The sequence below is a fragment of the Planococcus citri genome, chromosome 4 (genome assembly GCF_950023065.1).
Source record: "Planococcus citri chromosome 4, ihPlaCitr1.1, whole genome shotgun sequence".
In the NCBI taxonomy this organism is placed as follows: domain Eukaryota; kingdom Metazoa; phylum Arthropoda; class Insecta; order Hemiptera; family Pseudococcidae; genus Planococcus; species Planococcus citri.
The window spans coordinates 21514340-21531755 of record NC_088680.1 but is presented as its reverse complement, the minus strand read 5'-3'; the positions used below and the strand labels follow the sequence as shown (position 1 = coordinate 21531755).

Sequence of the window (17416 nt, the reverse complement as noted above, 5' to 3'; positions counted from 1 at the left end):
TCATTTTAAATTTTAACAAAAGAACTCAGAATTCCTGTATATAGGTGGGTAATTTTTTGAAGGAGTAGTATCATAATAGGGTCATTTTTGGCACCAGACAGTTATCGACTTGACCACTCTTAAAATGTAGTAATAAATGTCCCGAATACGAATCTGTAGTTAATTAACTCAACATGACCATTTTTTGGACTCCAAGGGTTCCCAAAGTTGTGAATAGAATAAGAATTTTAGAAACCACTGAGTATTATTTTCAAAACTTTTTTAGCGTAAATTGTCTGTTTGAACTCGATACGCGTTATGCGAGGTAATTTTCCTATTTTCTACCCTTGAACCCCGCTAAAAAGCTTTTTATAGTTTATTAGTGTTTAAAATACCGCCATCCTACTAATTTTTGAGCTAAATTAAATTTTCCGCTGCAGGTACTCAAAAATCTAATTTTCCAATTTTTCGTAATTTCTATATTTTGGGAACCCCTGGGAAACTAGAAACCTGCCAAATGCAACGATTATGAGGTATATATTCAAGTATCTAGATGAAAAAGTTTGATTATGCTTCCTGTATATTTGTAATTGTGAACCCTATTTATAGAGCCCCCCCCCACTTTAGGCACCCCAAAAAAAGCGTTTATGCATTTTTTTTTCTTCAAATAAATTGACATTTGAAACAGACTAGCAAGTGCTCGATAATTTTTAATTTAATTTTTCCTGTAACTCTCATAATTGAGCTTTTTGGGTCAAATTCTGAGATTTTACTTCGTTGAAATCGTGAAAACGTGATTTTAACGTTCTTTCAACGGTTTTCAACGAAGTAAAATCTCAGAATTTGACCCAAAAAAACTCAAGTTTTTGAAAATAATACTCAGTGGTTCTTGAAAATTATTTTTTATTCACAACTTAGAGAACTCCTGGAGCCCAAGAAATAGTCGTATTGGGTTAATTAACAACGGATTCGTATTTGGGACATCCATTACAATATTTAAAAGTGGTCAAGTCAGGAATTCATTTGAAATTGGCTTCAAAAACTCAATTTCCTCATTTCCATGGAATCTGGTGCCTTCAAGAAGAAACTACCAAAGACTGAAATGTCAATTTCACCATGTGTGAAGGGGTGAAGGGTGATATAGAAATCTGGTTCAGGACTACACGAACCAACTTCAACTCGTTAATTTCAAAATCGTCGCTGTAGACGCTGTATGAAGCCTCTTGGCCATTTTTACCGATCGTGCTGTTTGATTAAATGGACTGCAATTTGAATGCTGAGCCTTGTAGGAGAAATTGTCTAGATTTTTTTGGGTTATATCACGTAGATAATTTTAATTTACTATAATGTTTTTAAAAACAAAGACAACAAGCTATAACGTCGAAATTTCCTAATTACCTTGACTAGGTGTTTAAATTCGATGATTAGCAAAAAAAAAAATTGAAAAATGCAAGTAATTGTGCTTTTGTACACGCTTGGTTGCCTATACAAAATATCTAAGGGAAGGGGGACTTCAAGGTTCACAATTTTTCAATTGTATTTATCAAGTATGCTAAACGAACAGCTGTATCCTTGTAGACAGAATGAACATATAGGCGCCGCCTGAGCTTATAGGATTAAGTGGCTTACAAAATGTATTCCTCTTGAATGAAATAGGTAGGTATATGGATGTGATGAAGAAATTCAGGTACGTACATAGCCTACATCAAATTTATCAATATCGTCATTCAAATAAAAGAGTTTATCGATGTGAATTTGATATGACCAATTTCATTCTTATCAAGTACAGGTAGGTACCTACATAAAACAGTAACGATTTTACATGCTTAGAACATTAACGCAGCGAGTTTATTGCAATACGTTGGTACCTAAAATATATAATTTTAAAACAATGAAAGTGAAGCCAGTGTTGTGGACAGTATTCATTTCATTAGCATTGTTAGCCGAATCACAATGTGCAAATATTCTTGGAGTATTTCCTTTGAAAACCAGAAGCCACTACAATATATATCAACCGGTCATGATGGAGCTGGCTAGAAGAGGACATAATGTAACGGTGATTAATCCATTCCCAATAAATACAAGTCAACAGAATTTCACTGATATCGATACATCGGAATGCTTCTACTTGCAACCTAATATCGTTATGGATGACGTACAAATAATACTAAGTAACCCGTTTCGTTTGACACATTTAGTGATTTCAGACGGTGTCGAACCAATTAGACGAATGCTACAATGTGAAAAACTAAAGCAATTCTTGCAGACGAACGTTTCTTACGATTTAGTCATTACTGAGGTATTCAACGGTGATGCAGTTTTGGGATTTGTGGATAGATTCAAAGCACATCATATTGCATTTTGTCCAGGTTCCCTGTATCCATGGGCAGCCGATCGTATGGGTAATCCCAGCAATCCTTCTTATCTACCGTATATTTTCACTGACAAAGAATTTGATCGATTTCATCCGACGTTTTATCAGCGACTTTACAACACTGTTTGTTACTTATTTGCCAAGATGTTATACTTGAATTATGCCTATGAAATGGAAGCTGTTGCCAGAGATGTATTTGGCACTGATATCTCGAGGCTCGATGAAATAGCAAAGAATACCAGTCTAATATTATCGTATTCGCATTTCACTTTCAATCCTCCTCTTCCTCTTGTGCCAGGTGTGGTGGAAATAGCTGGAATACAGATTTCTACAGCGAAAGCTTTACCTGAGGTAAGAATTTATCATTTATGGGACTTTGAATTACGTGTAAGTATACATATTTACCAGTTCAAAAAAATTCAAAGTGGTGAAATGATCTCCAAGAGTTTGATCCGTAGGACATTCAAAAATTCATTGATGGATCTGAACATGGAGTGATATATTTTTCAATGGGATCGTTGTTGAAAATGGAGACCATGTCCGAATCAAAACGAGTCGCTTTCTTGACAGCGTTCAGTAAACTACCCCAAAGGGTGGTATGGAAATATGATGGTGACCTGCAAGGTAAAACTGATCAAATTTTCACCTCCAAGTGGTTGCCTCAAAGAGATATATTAGGTAAGTTGACATTTAGTTTGTTGAATCTGCCAGTGTTTGAAATAACACAGTCTGAAAAATTCCATCTGAGTAAGCTTTTTATTTACCTCAATTTTTCGTTTTTTTTTTGTTTTTTTTTCAAGCACATCCCAAAGTGAAATTATTCATAGCCCATGGTGGAGCTCTGGGCTCGAATGAAGCCATCCACGAAGGGGTTCCCGTTTTGGGAATTCCAATGTTTGCCGACCAAATGCTCAACTTACAATTTTTACAATCTCACGGAGCAGCTGAGATTCTTGATTATTCTGACATAAATAATGAAACAGTACTCGATAAAATTACACAAGTTTTACAGCCTAAGTACGTATCCAAGTCCAAAAACTGGATAAGTATTTAAAAAGCAGGCACCATACCTGACACTTAAGTAATTCATAGGTACTTATTTAAAATTGATTCTCTTGACTATTTTTCTTCAGATACGCAATAAATATGAAAAAATTGTCGAGAAGATACAAAGATAGACCTATGTCTGCCATGGATACCGCAATTTATTGGATCGAATATATGTAATTCGACACGAAGGAGCTCGTCACTTACGTTCTCCTGCTGTAGATTTACCCTTATATCGATACTTACTATTGGACGTCATCGCTTTTCTGATCACTGTTATTTCTTGTGCAATATTTTTTGCTTGTTATTTGACGAGAAAATTATTGTCATTTTTCAGAAGGAATCAGTCGATCATTGTTTCCAAAAAAATAGACTAAAAAAATATGAAGTATCCCCCATTTCATTTTTTATTTTCCGGAGCAAAAAAAAATGTTAGATTTAAATCAAACTTTCAAGTTAAGTTGTTCTAATGAGGTAGATCTTCTGTGATGTCCAGAACTAATTTCAATAACATAGGTTATGGTTAAATTAGATTTTTAGACAAATAAACTTCAATATTTTTTTTTGCTAGTGTAGGTTGGGAATGATTTGTGATACCCTCCACATGTGCAGATCATTTATGATTTTTTTCATGTTTCAATTTAAAGGTTTAAAAAAGGTTCATTAAACAAACCATGTTTTCTACGATTCCACGTTGATAATATAATCAAACAATCGAGAATCTACGAAAGTGAAATGCCAATGAACAAATGTGCCCTTGCCCTTGCCTCGCCTGAATGGCAAACCAATCGCTGGCGTCAAGGGGGCTTAAATTTTCAAATAAACTGAAAAAATACATATGTATACCAATACCTATATCGAGGCCTATTTAAATTTTTTAATACGTAACTACCTACTTAATAAAATTGATAAAATCACAACACGAACCAACCCTTTATCTAGATATTAAGTATTTTCATTTTATTCTAATTTTTGAGAAGAGAAAACGCAATTCAATTTTATTACCCAACATATTTTATAAAAGATAGAAGAAATTGACAAATTTTAAACCAATCCAGGTTGATGATAGGTACAAGTAGTTGGGTGGGTGTCAGGTGCTATGTGAGAAAAAAACATTCAGTCGAAACCACACGTAGAAAAATGCATCGCAGTTTTTATTATAAATGATGAGATTTTGGATGTAGTCTGATAACTTAACGATTTTTACTACCATTACATATAAATTTAACTACTCTTATAGTAATTTTTGCTATACATTTTGAAATAAATTACTAGCTCTAAGTACCTACATAATGTATATTTTATTTAAAAATTGAAAATTACTACATACTCGTAATTCACGTACTTGAAAAATTTTCGCTATTTTTCACTCGAAATTAGTTTAACATAGGTAGGTCCCAAAAAACGAAGTGAGAAATTGCAATTTATTTTCCAGGGTAAATTTTTTTAGATTGAATATCACCAATTTTCAAATTGAGTTATGTATTCTAGGTAATAAAGGAGCAAGCACTTTTAGGATGTCCAGAACTAATTTCAATCAGATATACCTTACGGTTAGCCGGGAATGATGGTGGCGCACTCCTGTAAATTAAGATAACTGGTGGCATCGTTTAGAGATGAGTTTGTCGCATTGTGTAAAGATTAAATAGGTACTTACCTAAGGGCCTTAAGCGCCTAAATGTGCATAGTTTTTTGTCCGTATCGATATTTTTTTTTTCCTTAACAATGCTTTAAATTTCTTTGTAAGACAGCGTTTTAGCCATTTCTTTTAGAATCGGTCTAGCATATTTTCCGGGTAACGTATGTGGTATATTATCTAAGAACTTGACTCCTCCCCGCAATTTTTTAACATCTCCAAGAGTCGATGAAGACAGCTGCACGAGTTCATCTTCCGTAACCTTGAAGCACACACGAAAAAATGAATGTCACATTGCAAGCTCATACGTATGTAGAAACTACTGGCAAGTATATTAACTTTGGATTCTGGAAACTTTTTAACAAAAGCTACCGGCCATTCTCCGTCGTGCTCGTGTGGGATCGCCACCACCGACGCCTCAATAACGTCCGGATGGGAGAGCAGAACCTGCTCAATTTCGCTTGGGGAAACTTCATTGTGTCGATACATTATCACTTCCGTCATTCTGTCCACAATGAAAATCTCGCCATCCTCGTTGTAATATGCTTTGTCCCCACTGTGTAACCAACCTATCGATTAGAAATTATCAGGTCAATAATCAACCTAAAACGTTCATTAATCATTATGATCAATGTATTCGCGAATTCACGAAAAGTGGCTGCAGACATCTGGCGGATTTTCGCATAAGTTCTGAAAAGGGGATACTGTGCAAGTGTGCACAATTGTGTGATAAGACATTTTTATATTGTGAATATTTTTCAACTCGAATTTTCAATTAAATGATTCGAATTTGAGCACTTCAACTTAATTGAAAAAATTTATGGTGCCAGAAATAATTTGCAAACGTATTTTAAACAGAAATGAGAAAATAGTATACTTATCAATTATCATCAAAAAGAGTCGTTTGATGTCTTTGAGTGAAGAAAAGAATTTTTAGCAACTAGATTATTAATTTTTGTGTTGTGAATTGTAATCAAATTGGCCAATGGTCTCCAGTATCCCCTTTTCAGTTTACAGACAAAAACAACAGCGATCCAAGCAATTTGTGAATTCGCGAATAGTAACAAAGTAGTTTTACCCTCGCTGTCGAAAGCCTCCTCTGACGCCTTTTGATTTTTGTAGTAGCCAAGCATCATAACCTGTGATTTGACGCACAGTTCACCAGGCACGTTGGGCTCGAGAGCTCGACCAGTTTTCGGATCCACTATTTTCAATTGTATGCCAGGTGCAGGAAAACCTACCGAATTAGGGTTTTTTGTAAAGTTTGTTTGTTTCGTAATGAAGCCACCTGTTTCCGACATTCCTGTTGCAAAAAAAAATATATAATATATATATTTCAGTGCACAATCACAATACTCAGGCCCGGCGAGAGGGGGGAGGAGGGGGTGCGCGTGCCCAGGCCCGCACTGGCTCTCACTGGCCCTGACAATGCTACGTTTCAAATAACAGGTCCATTTCCCCAGAACGACCATTTTCAGGTAGGGGGGTGAAAGTGGTGTCAATCGTTTGTGCTTCGTTTGTGTTCTTTTGTGCACTTACTCTTTTCTTTTGTGCTCCCCCCGCCTCTCAATTTTTAAAAAAACATTTTTGTCGACCTGGCGAAATGAAAATTGATGAAATCGACCACTTTGCATTAGGGGGGTGAAAGTGGTGTCAATCGTTTGTGCTTCGTTTGTGCTCTTTTGTGCACGTGCTATTTTTTTGTGCTCCCCCCTCCCTTCAATTTTTGGTGGTCGGTCTGGGGAAATGAAAATCAACCACTTTGCGTTAGGGGGGTGAAAATGGTGTCAATCGTTTGTGCTTCGTTTGTGCTCTTTTGTGCACGTACTCTTTTTTATCGTGCTCCCCCCTTCCATCAATTTTTTAAAAATCATTTTGGTCAGCCTGGGTAAATGAAAATCGATCACTTTGCGTTAAAGTGGTAAAAATGGTGTCAATCGTTTTTGCTTGGTTTGTGCTTTTTTATTCACGTACTCTTTTTTCGCTCCCCCCCTCAATTTTTAAAAAATCGTTTTGGATCGATTGCACAAGATTAGCATCGAATAAGGAAAAGCAAGGTGGCAAGCTGATTATTGGTCTACTGGCCCATTTTGATGCCCTAAAAATGAATCTGAGGAGTCCCCTACTGTCTCGGATGAGCTTTCCCCCCAAATTGTGGATCTTTGACCCCCAAAATCTCAAAAAATATTGACTTTAGCACAAAAATGGTTGGAACAAATGTTGTTCCACATCAAATTTCCTATCAGATGAGCCATTGATCAATAGTGGGTCTATGAAAGTTGTTCCACGCCAAATTTTTTTCTCATGCTCCTAAGGGCGAGTTTGCGTGATTCTCGGTAAATTACTGGTTATTTAATTTTTGACAAATTGGTGGCAATTTTGAGTAATTTTCAATGATAATTTTTGGTGAATTGACTGCAAGTTATAATTTTTAGTAAATTATCAATAAATAATTTATTGTAAGTCTATTAATATTTTGTAAGTTGATGATGTGAGTTCACGCTGGGTAGTAAGTAAGTAGGTAGGGTAACTGGTTTGCTTCGAATAGAAGACTTTGTTTCAATACAAATAGTCGTCACCAAGTATTCAAGTGACGAGGACCAACTGTATTTAAAATTTGACATCGTATTTTAAAACGCCAGGAAGGAGAAGGATACAGCTCAAGGGTTATAGGTAGAGGTACACAGCTCACAAGGGAACCTCTTGAGGTGCCCGCCTCCGATTTGAACGGGACCGCGATTTTTGGAAAGATCATGTTCTAAAACCCCCAAATCCAAATTTTCAGCTGCCCAAGTTCATTTTTCGAATTTTGGCGAATTTTTGGAAATTCAAAATTGACTGTTTTTGGCGATTTATGCTTTTTTTTAAAAAGTACGTACTTGACCAATAAAAATGGTCAAAATAAGTCCCAGAACTAATATTAATTCCCCAAATCCAAATTTCACCATTTCCAGCCATTCTGGAGCCTCCAACGCTATTTTTCAATTTCTCCAGAATTTTGAATAGGTATGCTCCAGAAGGCGCGAATATGAAGTTGGGCAGCTAAAAATCGAGTTGTGTGTTATACTCGATCTGTTTAACAATTTGGAAGGGACACCTCAAGAGTGGTTTTTTGACCAGTTTTTTTTTTCAAATAAAACATCCAAAAAAATCAAAAGTTTTCCATTTGCGAGGAAATTTTTAAAATTTGCGCGAATCGTTGTATTTTGTCCACAACTAACCTCCCGAGAACGAATTCCGCAATTTCCCACCGATCTAGAGCCTCCAGCGCGATTTTTAAATTTCTCCAGAATTTTGAATTTGCTCCAGAAGGCGTGAATATGAAATTGGGCAGCTAAAAATCGAGTTGTGTGTTATACTCGATCTGTTCAACGAGTTTATCTACATTTGAGTTTCCCAATTGTATATTCACGCCTTTTTGGATATTTTTATTATGAAAAAAGCTGGTCAAAAACCCACTCTTGAGGTGTCCACTCCAGAATCGTCTCGAATGTAGATAAACTCGTTAAGCAGATCGAGTATAACACACAACTCGATTTTTAGTTGCCCAATTGCATATTCACGCCTCCTGGAGCAAATTTAAAATTCTGGAGAAATTGAAAAATAGCGCTGGAGGCCCCGGAATGGCTGGAAATGGTGAAATTTGGATTTGGGAAATTAATATTAGTTTTGGGACTTATTTTGACCATTTTTATTGGTCAAGTACGTACTTCTTTTAAAAAACACATAAATCGTCAAAAACAGTCAAAAATCGAAAAATGAACTTGGGCAGCTGAAAATTTGGATTTGGGGGTTTTAGAACATGATCTTTCCAAAAATCGCGGTCCCGTTCAAATCGGAGGCGGACACGTCAAGAGGTTCCCATGTCAGATAAAATGGTCAAGAAAGTGCTGAAAACTGCACAGAAGATGTATGTATGTCTATGTATTAATATTGTAATTGAGCTAACTCGTTCGGTAACTGCGACTGATGTAATTATCTATTTTACTACGCCTGAGTGAGGTCAAAAATGATTTAAGGAAAATATTTCATGATTATCTGTCATGATTCATATTCAAAAATTCCCATATTTGATTGACTGCAAAACCTTATTTACTGGGCTAAATTCTCCAATTCGGAGAAAGCTCCTACGGGACAGTAGGGGACTCCTCAGATTCATTTTTAGGACATCAAAATGGACCTGTAGACCAAAAATCAGTTTGCCACCTCGATTTTCCCTATTCGATGCTAATCTTGTGTAATCGATCCAAAACGATTTTTTAAAATTGAGGGGAGGGGGGAGCAAAAAAAGAGAACGTGAATAAAAAAGCACAAACGAAGCACAAACGATTGACACCATTTTCACCCCCCTAACGCAAAGTGGTCGATTTCATCAATTTTCATTTCGCCAGGTCGACAAAAATGTTTTTTTAAAAATTGAGAGGCGGGGGGAGCACAAAAGAAAAGAGTAAGTGCACAAAAGAACACAAACGAAGCACAAACGATTGACACCACTTTCACCCCCTACCTAAAAATGGTCTTTCTGGGGAAATGGACCTTCAAATAACTCACCGTATACTTGCAACACTAGAGCATTTGGTATAATCTGTTTTAACTCTTCGAAAGTCTTAATATTTATTTTACTGCCTGCGGTCGCTACAAACATTAACGAATCAAGTTTAAACTTTTTGTAAGCTCGGGATTTGCACAAGAGAGTTATCGCTACCGGCGACAAAAACAATCTATTAATCTAAAATGAAAAGAAAACTGATTAAAATCCTATGGGTTTTAAAAAACAGAACATGATTTAACAATGAGCGAGTGTAGGTAGGTAATCGAACCTTATACTTTTCAATCATGCGGCAAGTATCCTCAATCTCGGTGCTTGAGTGTAAAACACGCGTACCCAGCGACAGGATGCTGTGTAAGGTGAGTATGAAACCGGATATCCAATGGGTAGTTGTGTACCAGAGCGCCACTTGTGTCATGGAATTTGGCGAGGCGGACTGAATCATCTTCAGAATGTTACCGTAGGAGTGCATGACACATTTGGGCATGCCGCAGCTGCCCGACGATAAAATGACCAACCCAGTCTCGCGCGGGTCCTCAACCACACGTGGACAGAATTCACGAACTTCCTGTTCGAATTGCTGCCGAGTTATATCATGTAGGGACTGGATACCCGGGAAATTGCCAAAAACTATGATCTTAGTGTTTACCCCTTCAAGTTTTGCGGCCTCGAGCAGAGTCTCAATGGCGCTCTCGCAGGCGAATATCACTTTTGGCTGCAGCAGCTGCATGAAGTGTCTCGCTGACTCTACAAATTTTAGTCGCGCCCATGCTTATAAAATAATGATTGAATTAACTTCAAATTATTTGAAAGGCTATTACCTAAAGTGATTTCATGGTTCCAAGCATTAAAGATGGCGCCGTTGTAGTAAACTGCCAGAAAGGGAGCGTAAACTTCCAGGTGATTGTGCGTACACAGAGTCACCCGGTCACCACGGCCGATTCCCTGCTTCCTAAGCCATAATGCGCAGCGCACGCTGACATCACGCATCTCGGCAAAAGTTGTTTGTTTTCCGGTTGCTGCATCAATCTAAGTCAATTTTTTTTTTAAAAAGAATGATTTGTAAACAACGATTTTGAATGAAACTTGCGAAAATTAAAATAGGTATTACCTACCTGCGCGACATGATCGAGCTTGCTATTCAGTGTATTTAATATAATTTCACCGATATTATGTGTATTCACGAGTTGCTCGTCGAAACCTATTAAAATGTTATTATTATGATCTATGACAAACGCATTCCTGTCCTAAAAATGAAAAAAATGCATGAAATTTACCTTTTCAAATTTTATTTTGAATAGGTAGTAAACAAACTAACAAACAGAAGGTATACATACTCCTTCATAGCTGTCATTGATTTGCAAATGCATTGTTGCAAAATGAACAAATTCTAACAAAAAGTAATATCCTTAGTATGTACACTCTGTGCTTGGACTTGTGATATTTTTCAACTAAAGTACCTATAGTTTTTTCAAAATACTGAGGCAATACATTACATGCAATTTTATTGATAACACATGTACGTAATGACCAAACATTTCGGCAATGCTTGTTGTAACACTGCAGGGGTCCTAAAATATTCTTATCTACAGTGTTATCTTTCCCATTGTTCAATTTTAGAACACCTGCAGGTGTTTCATTTACACACATTTAGTACCTAGATGCCAAAAGCAGGTGGTTATCCTTTCTGAATCAAAACCCACCCATCATTTGTGATTTTGCTGTGCTCCCAAGAGGTTCTCTCACTCACTCAGTACTGTAGTGCTTTTGGAGTCGCATAAGGCTTTCATGATACATCCCATTGTGCTCTGGCGCTTTCAGAATAGCATATTGTATTCGGAATGGCGTTGTGCTGTTTTTTCAAAATTGCGTTGTGCTTTTTTTCAAAATCGCGTTGTGTTTTTTTTTTGAAATCGCGTTGTGCTTTTTTTCAAAGTTTGCCTTGTGCTTTTTTTTCAATTGTATTTTTTTTTGAAATCGTGTTGAGCTTTTTATTTCAAAATCACGTTGTGAGTTTTTTTCCGAATTGTTTTTTTTATTTGAAATCATGTTGTGCTTTTTTTCAAAATCGTGTAGTGCTTTTTTCAAAATCATGTTGTGCTTTTTTTCAAAATCGTGTAGTGCTTTTTTCAAAATCATGTTGTGCTTTTTTTCAAAATCGCGTTGTGCTTTTTTTCAAAATCATGTTGTGCTTTTTTTCAAAATCGTGTTGTGTTTTTTTTTTTTAAATCGCGTTGTGCTTTTTTTCGAAGTTCGCCTTGTTTTTTTTTCAATTGTATTTTTTTCAAAATCGTGTAGTGCTTTTTTCAAATGGGAAAAATAGATAAATATCACTATCAAATTTCAAGTTTATTTATGAATTTGAATTTGAGCTAGGAGCTAGCCAATTTCTTACTTTTTTCAAATACCAGCTACACATAATTTAAGCGCCTAAATGTGCATAGTTTTTAAAAAATGCAAGCAAAGCTAATTATTTCTACAGATATTTATTTTACTTATTGTTAGTACAGTTTGTCCATGTCGATATTTTTTTTTTTTCTTAAACAATGCTTTAAATTTCTTTGTAGGACAATGTTTTAGCCATTTCTTTTAGAATCGGTCTAGCATATTTTCCAGGTGAAGTTTTTGGTAGATTATCTAAGAACTTGACTCCTCCCCGCAATTTTTTAACATCTCCAAGAGTCGACGAAGACAGCTGCACGAGTTCATCTTCCGTAACCTTGAAGCACACACGAAAAAATGAATGCCACATTGCAAGCTCATACGTATTATGTATGTAGAAACTATTGGCAAGGTACTAACTTTGGATTCTGGAAACTTTTTAACAAAAGCTACCGGCCATTCTCCGTCATACTGGTGGGGGATCGCCACCACCGACGCCTCAATAATGTCCGGATGGGAGAGCAGAACCTGCTCAATTTCGCTTGGGGAAACTTCATTGTGTCGATACATTATCACTTCCGTCATTCTGTCCACTATGAAAATCTCGCCATCCTCGTAATATGCCTTGTCCCCACTGTGTAACCAACCTATCGATTAGAAATTATCAGGTCAATAATCAACCTAAAATGTTCACTATGATCAAGTATTCGCGAATTCATGCAAAGTGGCTGACATCTGGCGGATTTTCGCATAAATTCTGAAAAGGGGATACTGTGCACAATTGTGATAAGACATTTTTATATGGGGTCATTCCACGTCAATTGGACCAAGAAGTGGTAGGGGTTTTTGGCGATTTTTTTGAAATTTTTCCTGTGGAAAGACCTTCCGAAGGGATGAACAATGGCACAAATCGCAGCCCTCCAGCCTATTTTTAAAGGCAGCCAGGGGGTGTCAAAGTTTTCAGTGGACCTAAAATATCATACATTTCAGCAGTGGATAACTCGATAACCGCGATACCTACCAAAATGGAACATTTTCCCATAGTTAAGAGTTTTGGAAGGCTTTTTGGTGATATCATAAAAATCAGTGTTGCCACTTTTTTTCGCACAAAAAATTAGCTCAAAAAGTTTTGAAACGTAGTTTTTATATCGTTCCAACTCTCAACAATTCTGAAAAAAATATATTATGGACAGCTTTTCATGCTGTACAACATATTAAAAAATTGTGATGGTAACATGTTGCAAAATTGATTTTAAAAAATTTAATGTTTGCGGAAAAAATGCGATTTTTTTATTTAAAACGTGAAAAAAAGTTTTGATAGCTGAAGTTGACCCATTTGACCCCTATTTTTACGTATCTGTTGTAAAAGTTGATAAAACGCTTTCACTCGATGAAATGAACTCCTCACAAAAAAAAAACAAAATTCGAAAAAAATTCAATTTTCAATTTCAAACATCAAAAAAAGTTTGAATTTATTCAGTTGTCTTATTTTGACCTCTATTCCGACGTATTTTATGGAAAAGTTGATGAAAATTACACTCACAACAACAAAAAAAAATTGTTCATTTTTTGAATTTTTTCAAATTTTGATTTTTTTGTGAGGAGTAAATGTTCTATTTTGATGAGTATCGCTGTTATCGAGTAATCCACTACTGAAATGGGTCATCCCTTCAAAAGGTCTTTCCACAGGAAAAATTTCAAAAAAATCGCTGAACCCCCTACCACTTCTTGGTCCAATTGACGTGGAATGACCCATTGTGAATATTTTTCAACTCAAATTTGCAACTAAATGATTCGAATTTGAGTAGGTACTTGATTGAAAAAATGTATGGTGCCAGAAATAATTTGCAAACGTATTTTAAACAAAAATGAGAAAATAGTACATCAGCAAAAAGAGTCGTTTGATGTCTTTGAGTGAAGAAAAAAATTTGTAGCCACTAGATTATTAATTTTTGTGTTGTGAATTGTAATCAAATTGGCCAATGGTCTCCAGTATCCCTTTTTCATTTTTCAGACCGTAACAACAGCGATCCAAGCAATTCGTGAATTCAAGAATAGTACCAAGTAGTTTTACCCTTGTTGTCGAAAGCCTCCTCTGTCGCCTTTTGATTTTTGTAGTAGCCAAGCATCATAATCTGTGATTTGACGCACAGTTCACCTGGCATGTTGGGCTCGAGAGCTCGACCAGTTTTCAGATCCACTATTTTCAATTGTATGCCAGATGCAGGAAAACCTACCGAATTAGGGTTTTTTGTAAAGTTGGTTTGTTTCGTGATGCAGCAACCTGTTTCCGACATTCCTGTTGCAAAAAAAAAAAAAAATTCAGTGCACAATCACAATACTCACAAGGAACCTCTTGGGGTGTCAACCTCCGATTTGAACGGGACCGCGATTTTTGGAAAGAGCATGTTCTAAAACCCCCAAATCCAAATTTTCAGCTGCCCAAGTTCATTTTTCGATTTTTAGCGAAATTTTGAAAATCCAAAATTGACTATTTTGGTGATTTATGCTTTTTTTTAAAAAGTACGTACATGATCAGTAAAAATGTTCAAAATAAGTCCTAAAACTGATATTAACCCCCCAAATCCAAATTTCGCCATTTCCAGCCACTCTAGAGCCTCCAGCGCTATTTTTCAATTTCTCCAGAATTTTGAATGTGCTCTGGCCAGAAGGCGTGAATATGAAGTTGAGCAGCTAACAATCGAGTTGTGTGTTATACTCGACCTATTTAACGAATTTATCCATATTTGAGCCGATTCTGGAGCGGACACCTCAAGAGTGGTTATTTTTTGACCAGCTTTTTTCATTATAAGAATCCATAAAAATCAAAATTTTACCGTTTGCGAGAAAATTTTCGAAATTTGTGCGAATCGCAGTATTTTGTCATTAATTAACCACACGAGAGCGAATTTCGCCATTTCCAGCCTTTCTTGGGCCTCCCTTTAATTTTTGGGTATTTTTATTATGAAAAAAACTGGTCAAAAAACCCACTCTTGAGGTGTCCACTCCAGAATCGGCTCAAATGTGAATAAACTCGTTAAACAGATCGAGTATAACACACAACTCGATTTTTAGCTGCCCAACTTCATATTCACACCTTCTGGAGCAAATTGAAACTTCTGGAGAAATTGAAAATTCTGGAGAAATTGAAAAATCGCACTGCAGGCTCCAGAGTGGCTGGAAATGGCGAACTTTGGATTTGGGGGGTTAATATCAGTTTTAGGACTTATTTTGAACATTTTTACTGATCATGTAGTTACGTACTTTATTTAAAAAAGCATAAATCACCAAAATAGTCAATTTTGGATTTTCAAAAATTCGCAAAAAAACGTCCAAAAAAATAAAAATCGAAAAATGAACTTGGGCAGCTGAAAATTTGGATTTGGGAGTTTTAGAACATGCTCTTTCCAAAAATCGCGGTCCCGTTCAAATCAGAGGCGGACACCTCAAGAGGTTCCCTAATCACGCCCGTCAAGAAGGGGGAGCAGGGGGTGGGTGTGTCCAGGCCCGCACTGGCTCTCGCTGGCCCTGACAATGCTACGTTTCAAATAACTCACCGTATACTTGCAACACTAGAGCGTTTGGTATAATCTGTTTTAACTCTTCGAAAGTCTTAATATTTATTTTACTGCCTGCGGTCGATGCAAACATTACTGAATCAAGTTTAAACTTTTTGTAAGCTTGGGATTTGCACAAGAGAGTTATCGTTATCGGCGACAAATACAATCTATTAATCTAAAACGAGAAGAAAACTGATTAAAATCCTATGGGTTTTAAAAAACAGAACATTATTTAACAATGAGCGAGTGTAGGTAGGTAATCGAACCTTATACTTTTCAATCATGCGGCAAGTATCCTCAATCTCGGTGCTTGAGTGTAAAACACGCGTACCCAGCGACAGGATGCTGTGTAAGGTGAATACGAAACCGGATATCAAATGGGTAGGCGTGTACCAGAACGCCACTTGTGTCATGGAATCCTGCGAACACTGAACCATCTTCAGAATGTTACCATAGGAGTGCATGACACCTTTAGGCATGCCGCAGCTGCCCGACGACAAAATGACCAACCCTGTCTCACGCGAGTCCTCAACCACACGTGGACAGAATTCACGAACTTCCTGTTCGAATTGCTGCTGAGTTATATCATGTAGGGACTGGATACCCGGGAAATTGCCAAAAACTATGATCTTAGTGTTTACGCCTTCAAGTTTTGCGGCCTCGAGCAGAGTCTCAATGGCGCTTTCGCAGGCGAATATCACTTTTGGCTGCAGCAGTTGCATGAAGTGTCTCGCTGACTCTGCAAATTTTAGTCCCACCTACGCTTATAATGATTGAATTAACTTCAAATTATTTGAAAGGCTATTACCTAAAGTGATTTCATGGTTCCAAGCATTATAAATGGCGCCGTTGTAGTAGATGGCCAGAAATGGAGCGTAAACTTCCAGGTGATTGGGCGTACACAGAGTCACCAGGTCACCACTGCCGATTCCCTGCTTCCTTAGCCATAATCCGCAACGCACGCTGACATCACGCATCTCGGCAAAAGTTGTTTGTTTTCCTGTTGCTGCATCAATCTAAGTTGATTTTTTTTTTTTAAAAATGATTTGTAATTTGTAAACAACGAATTTGAATGAAACTTGCAAGAATTAAGTTAGGTACGTAAATATGTACATATTAGGTATACCAACCTGAGCGACATGATCCGGCTTGCTATTTAGTGTATTTAAAATAATTTCACCAATATCATGTGTATGCACGAACTGCTCATCGAAACCTGTTAGTATGTTATTATTATAGTCTATGGAAAAGCTATTATTCCTGTCCTATAAACATAATAAAAATACATGAAATTTATCAAATTTTATGCATTTTGAATAACTTAGGTTAGTAAATAAACCAGGGCTGTGAAAACGAAACGGAACGGAACGAAATTTTTCCAACTGCCCTGAAACAAACAAAAGGCATAGGTAGGTAGATAATATACATACTACTTACTACATAGCTATCGTTGAGTTGAAATTGCATTATTGCAAAATGAACAAATAACGAAAAGTATTATCGTAGTAAACTTATACTTAATACACGTTGTTTACGTTGTGCTTGCACTTGTGATATTTTTAAACTACGTTGAGTAATTTATTCGTTTGAAATTTTTACTTTATTATGGGTTATGTCTAATCTTTTATACGTTTGAGCTAACAAACTAGATAACTGATACGACGTGCGGCAGTGCTTGCACTTGTGATATTTTTCAACTAATTAATGAAGTTTTTACTGACAACGGAGGTGCCCCAGGTGACATGCACCGATTTCAATGATTCTTGCACCATTGAATAGGAGACATCGAACATAGTCTACCACGAAATTTTCAGCTGCTGAAGTTAATATTTCGAGTTTTCAGAGCAATTTTTCGATTTTCACATAGCAATTTTGAAAAACTGAGCAAA

General features: G+C 36.5%; 3 protein-coding genes across 3 annotated transcripts; 1 reads left to right on the top strand and 2 right to left on the bottom strand.

The window, feature by feature from the left end:
- The first annotated feature begins 1744 nt into the window (after positions 1-1744).
- LOC135844659 (UDP-glycosyltransferase UGT5-like) lies at positions 1745-3683 on the top strand. The gene is made up of 4 exons (XM_065362919.1): positions 1745-2704; positions 2812-3031; positions 3154-3370; positions 3487-3683. The coding sequence occupies exons 1-4, from the start codon at positions 1802-1804 to the stop codon at positions 3578-3580; spliced, it is 1434 nt and encodes a 477-aa protein (XP_065218991.1). The 5' UTR covers positions 1745-1801; the 3' UTR covers positions 3581-3683.
- Positions 3684-4657: 974 nt separating this feature from the next.
- LOC135844657 (uncharacterized) lies at positions 4658-10613 on the bottom strand. Its single transcript, XM_065362917.1, has 6 exons — positions 10407-10613; positions 9857-10332; positions 9588-9765; positions 6115-6339; positions 5376-5605; positions 4658-5298 (listed from the first exon to the last, which is right to left on the bottom strand). Exons 1-6 carry the CDS (start codon positions 10573-10575, stop codon positions 5131-5133), a joined length of 1446 nt encoding a protein of 481 aa, XP_065218989.1. The 5' UTR covers positions 10576-10613; the 3' UTR covers positions 4658-5130.
- Positions 10614-12055: 1442 nt separating this feature from the next.
- LOC135844655 (uncharacterized) lies at positions 12056-17210 on the bottom strand. The gene is made up of 8 exons (XM_065362915.1): positions 16965-17210; positions 16658-16792; positions 16336-16543; positions 15794-16266; positions 15525-15702; positions 14042-14266; positions 12388-12614; positions 12056-12304 (listed from the first exon to the last, which is right to left on the bottom strand). The coding sequence occupies exons 1-8, from the start codon at positions 16992-16994 to the stop codon at positions 12137-12139; spliced, it is 1644 nt and encodes a 547-aa protein (XP_065218987.1). The 5' UTR covers positions 16995-17210; the 3' UTR covers positions 12056-12136.
- Between the last annotated feature and the right edge of the window lie 206 nt (positions 17211-17416).

Bases quoted from the DNA above. Each gene is read 5' to 3' on its own strand.
- LOC135844659 (XM_065362919.1), top strand. From the start codon at position 1,802: ATGCTTAGAACATTAACGCAGCGAGTTTATTGCAATACGTTGGTACCT. The intron at 2,705-2,811 runs GTAAGAATTTAT...TTTGATCCGTAG, and splicing joins CAGCGAAAGCTTTACCTGAG to GACATTCAAAAATTCATTGA. The intron at 3,371-3,486 runs GTACGTATCCAA...ATTTTTCTTCAG, and splicing joins ACACAAGTTTTACAGCCTAA to ATACGCAATAAATATGAAAA.
- LOC135844657 (XM_065362917.1), bottom strand. From the start codon at position 10,575: ATGCGTGATGTCAGCGTGCGCTGCGCATTATGGCTTAGGAAGCAGGGA. The intron at 10,333-10,406 runs GTAATAGCCTTT...TAAAATTTGTAG, and splicing joins GAACCATGAAATCACTTTAG to AGTCAGCGAGACACTTCATG. The intron at 6,340-9,587 runs GTGAGTTATTTG...TTTTTGCAACAG, and splicing joins TCTAGTGTTGCAAGTATACG to GAATGTCGGAAACAGGTGGC.
- LOC135844655 (XM_065362915.1), bottom strand. From the start codon at position 16,994: ATGCAATTTCAACTCAACGATAGCTATGTA. The intron at 16,544-16,657 runs GTTGGTATACCT...AAATCAACTTAG, and splicing joins AGCCGGATCATGTCGCTCAG to ATTGATGCAGCAACAGGAAA. The intron at 15,703-15,793 runs GTTCGATTACCT...TTCTCGTTTTAG, and splicing joins GCATGATTGAAAAGTATAAG to ATTAATAGATTGTATTTGTC.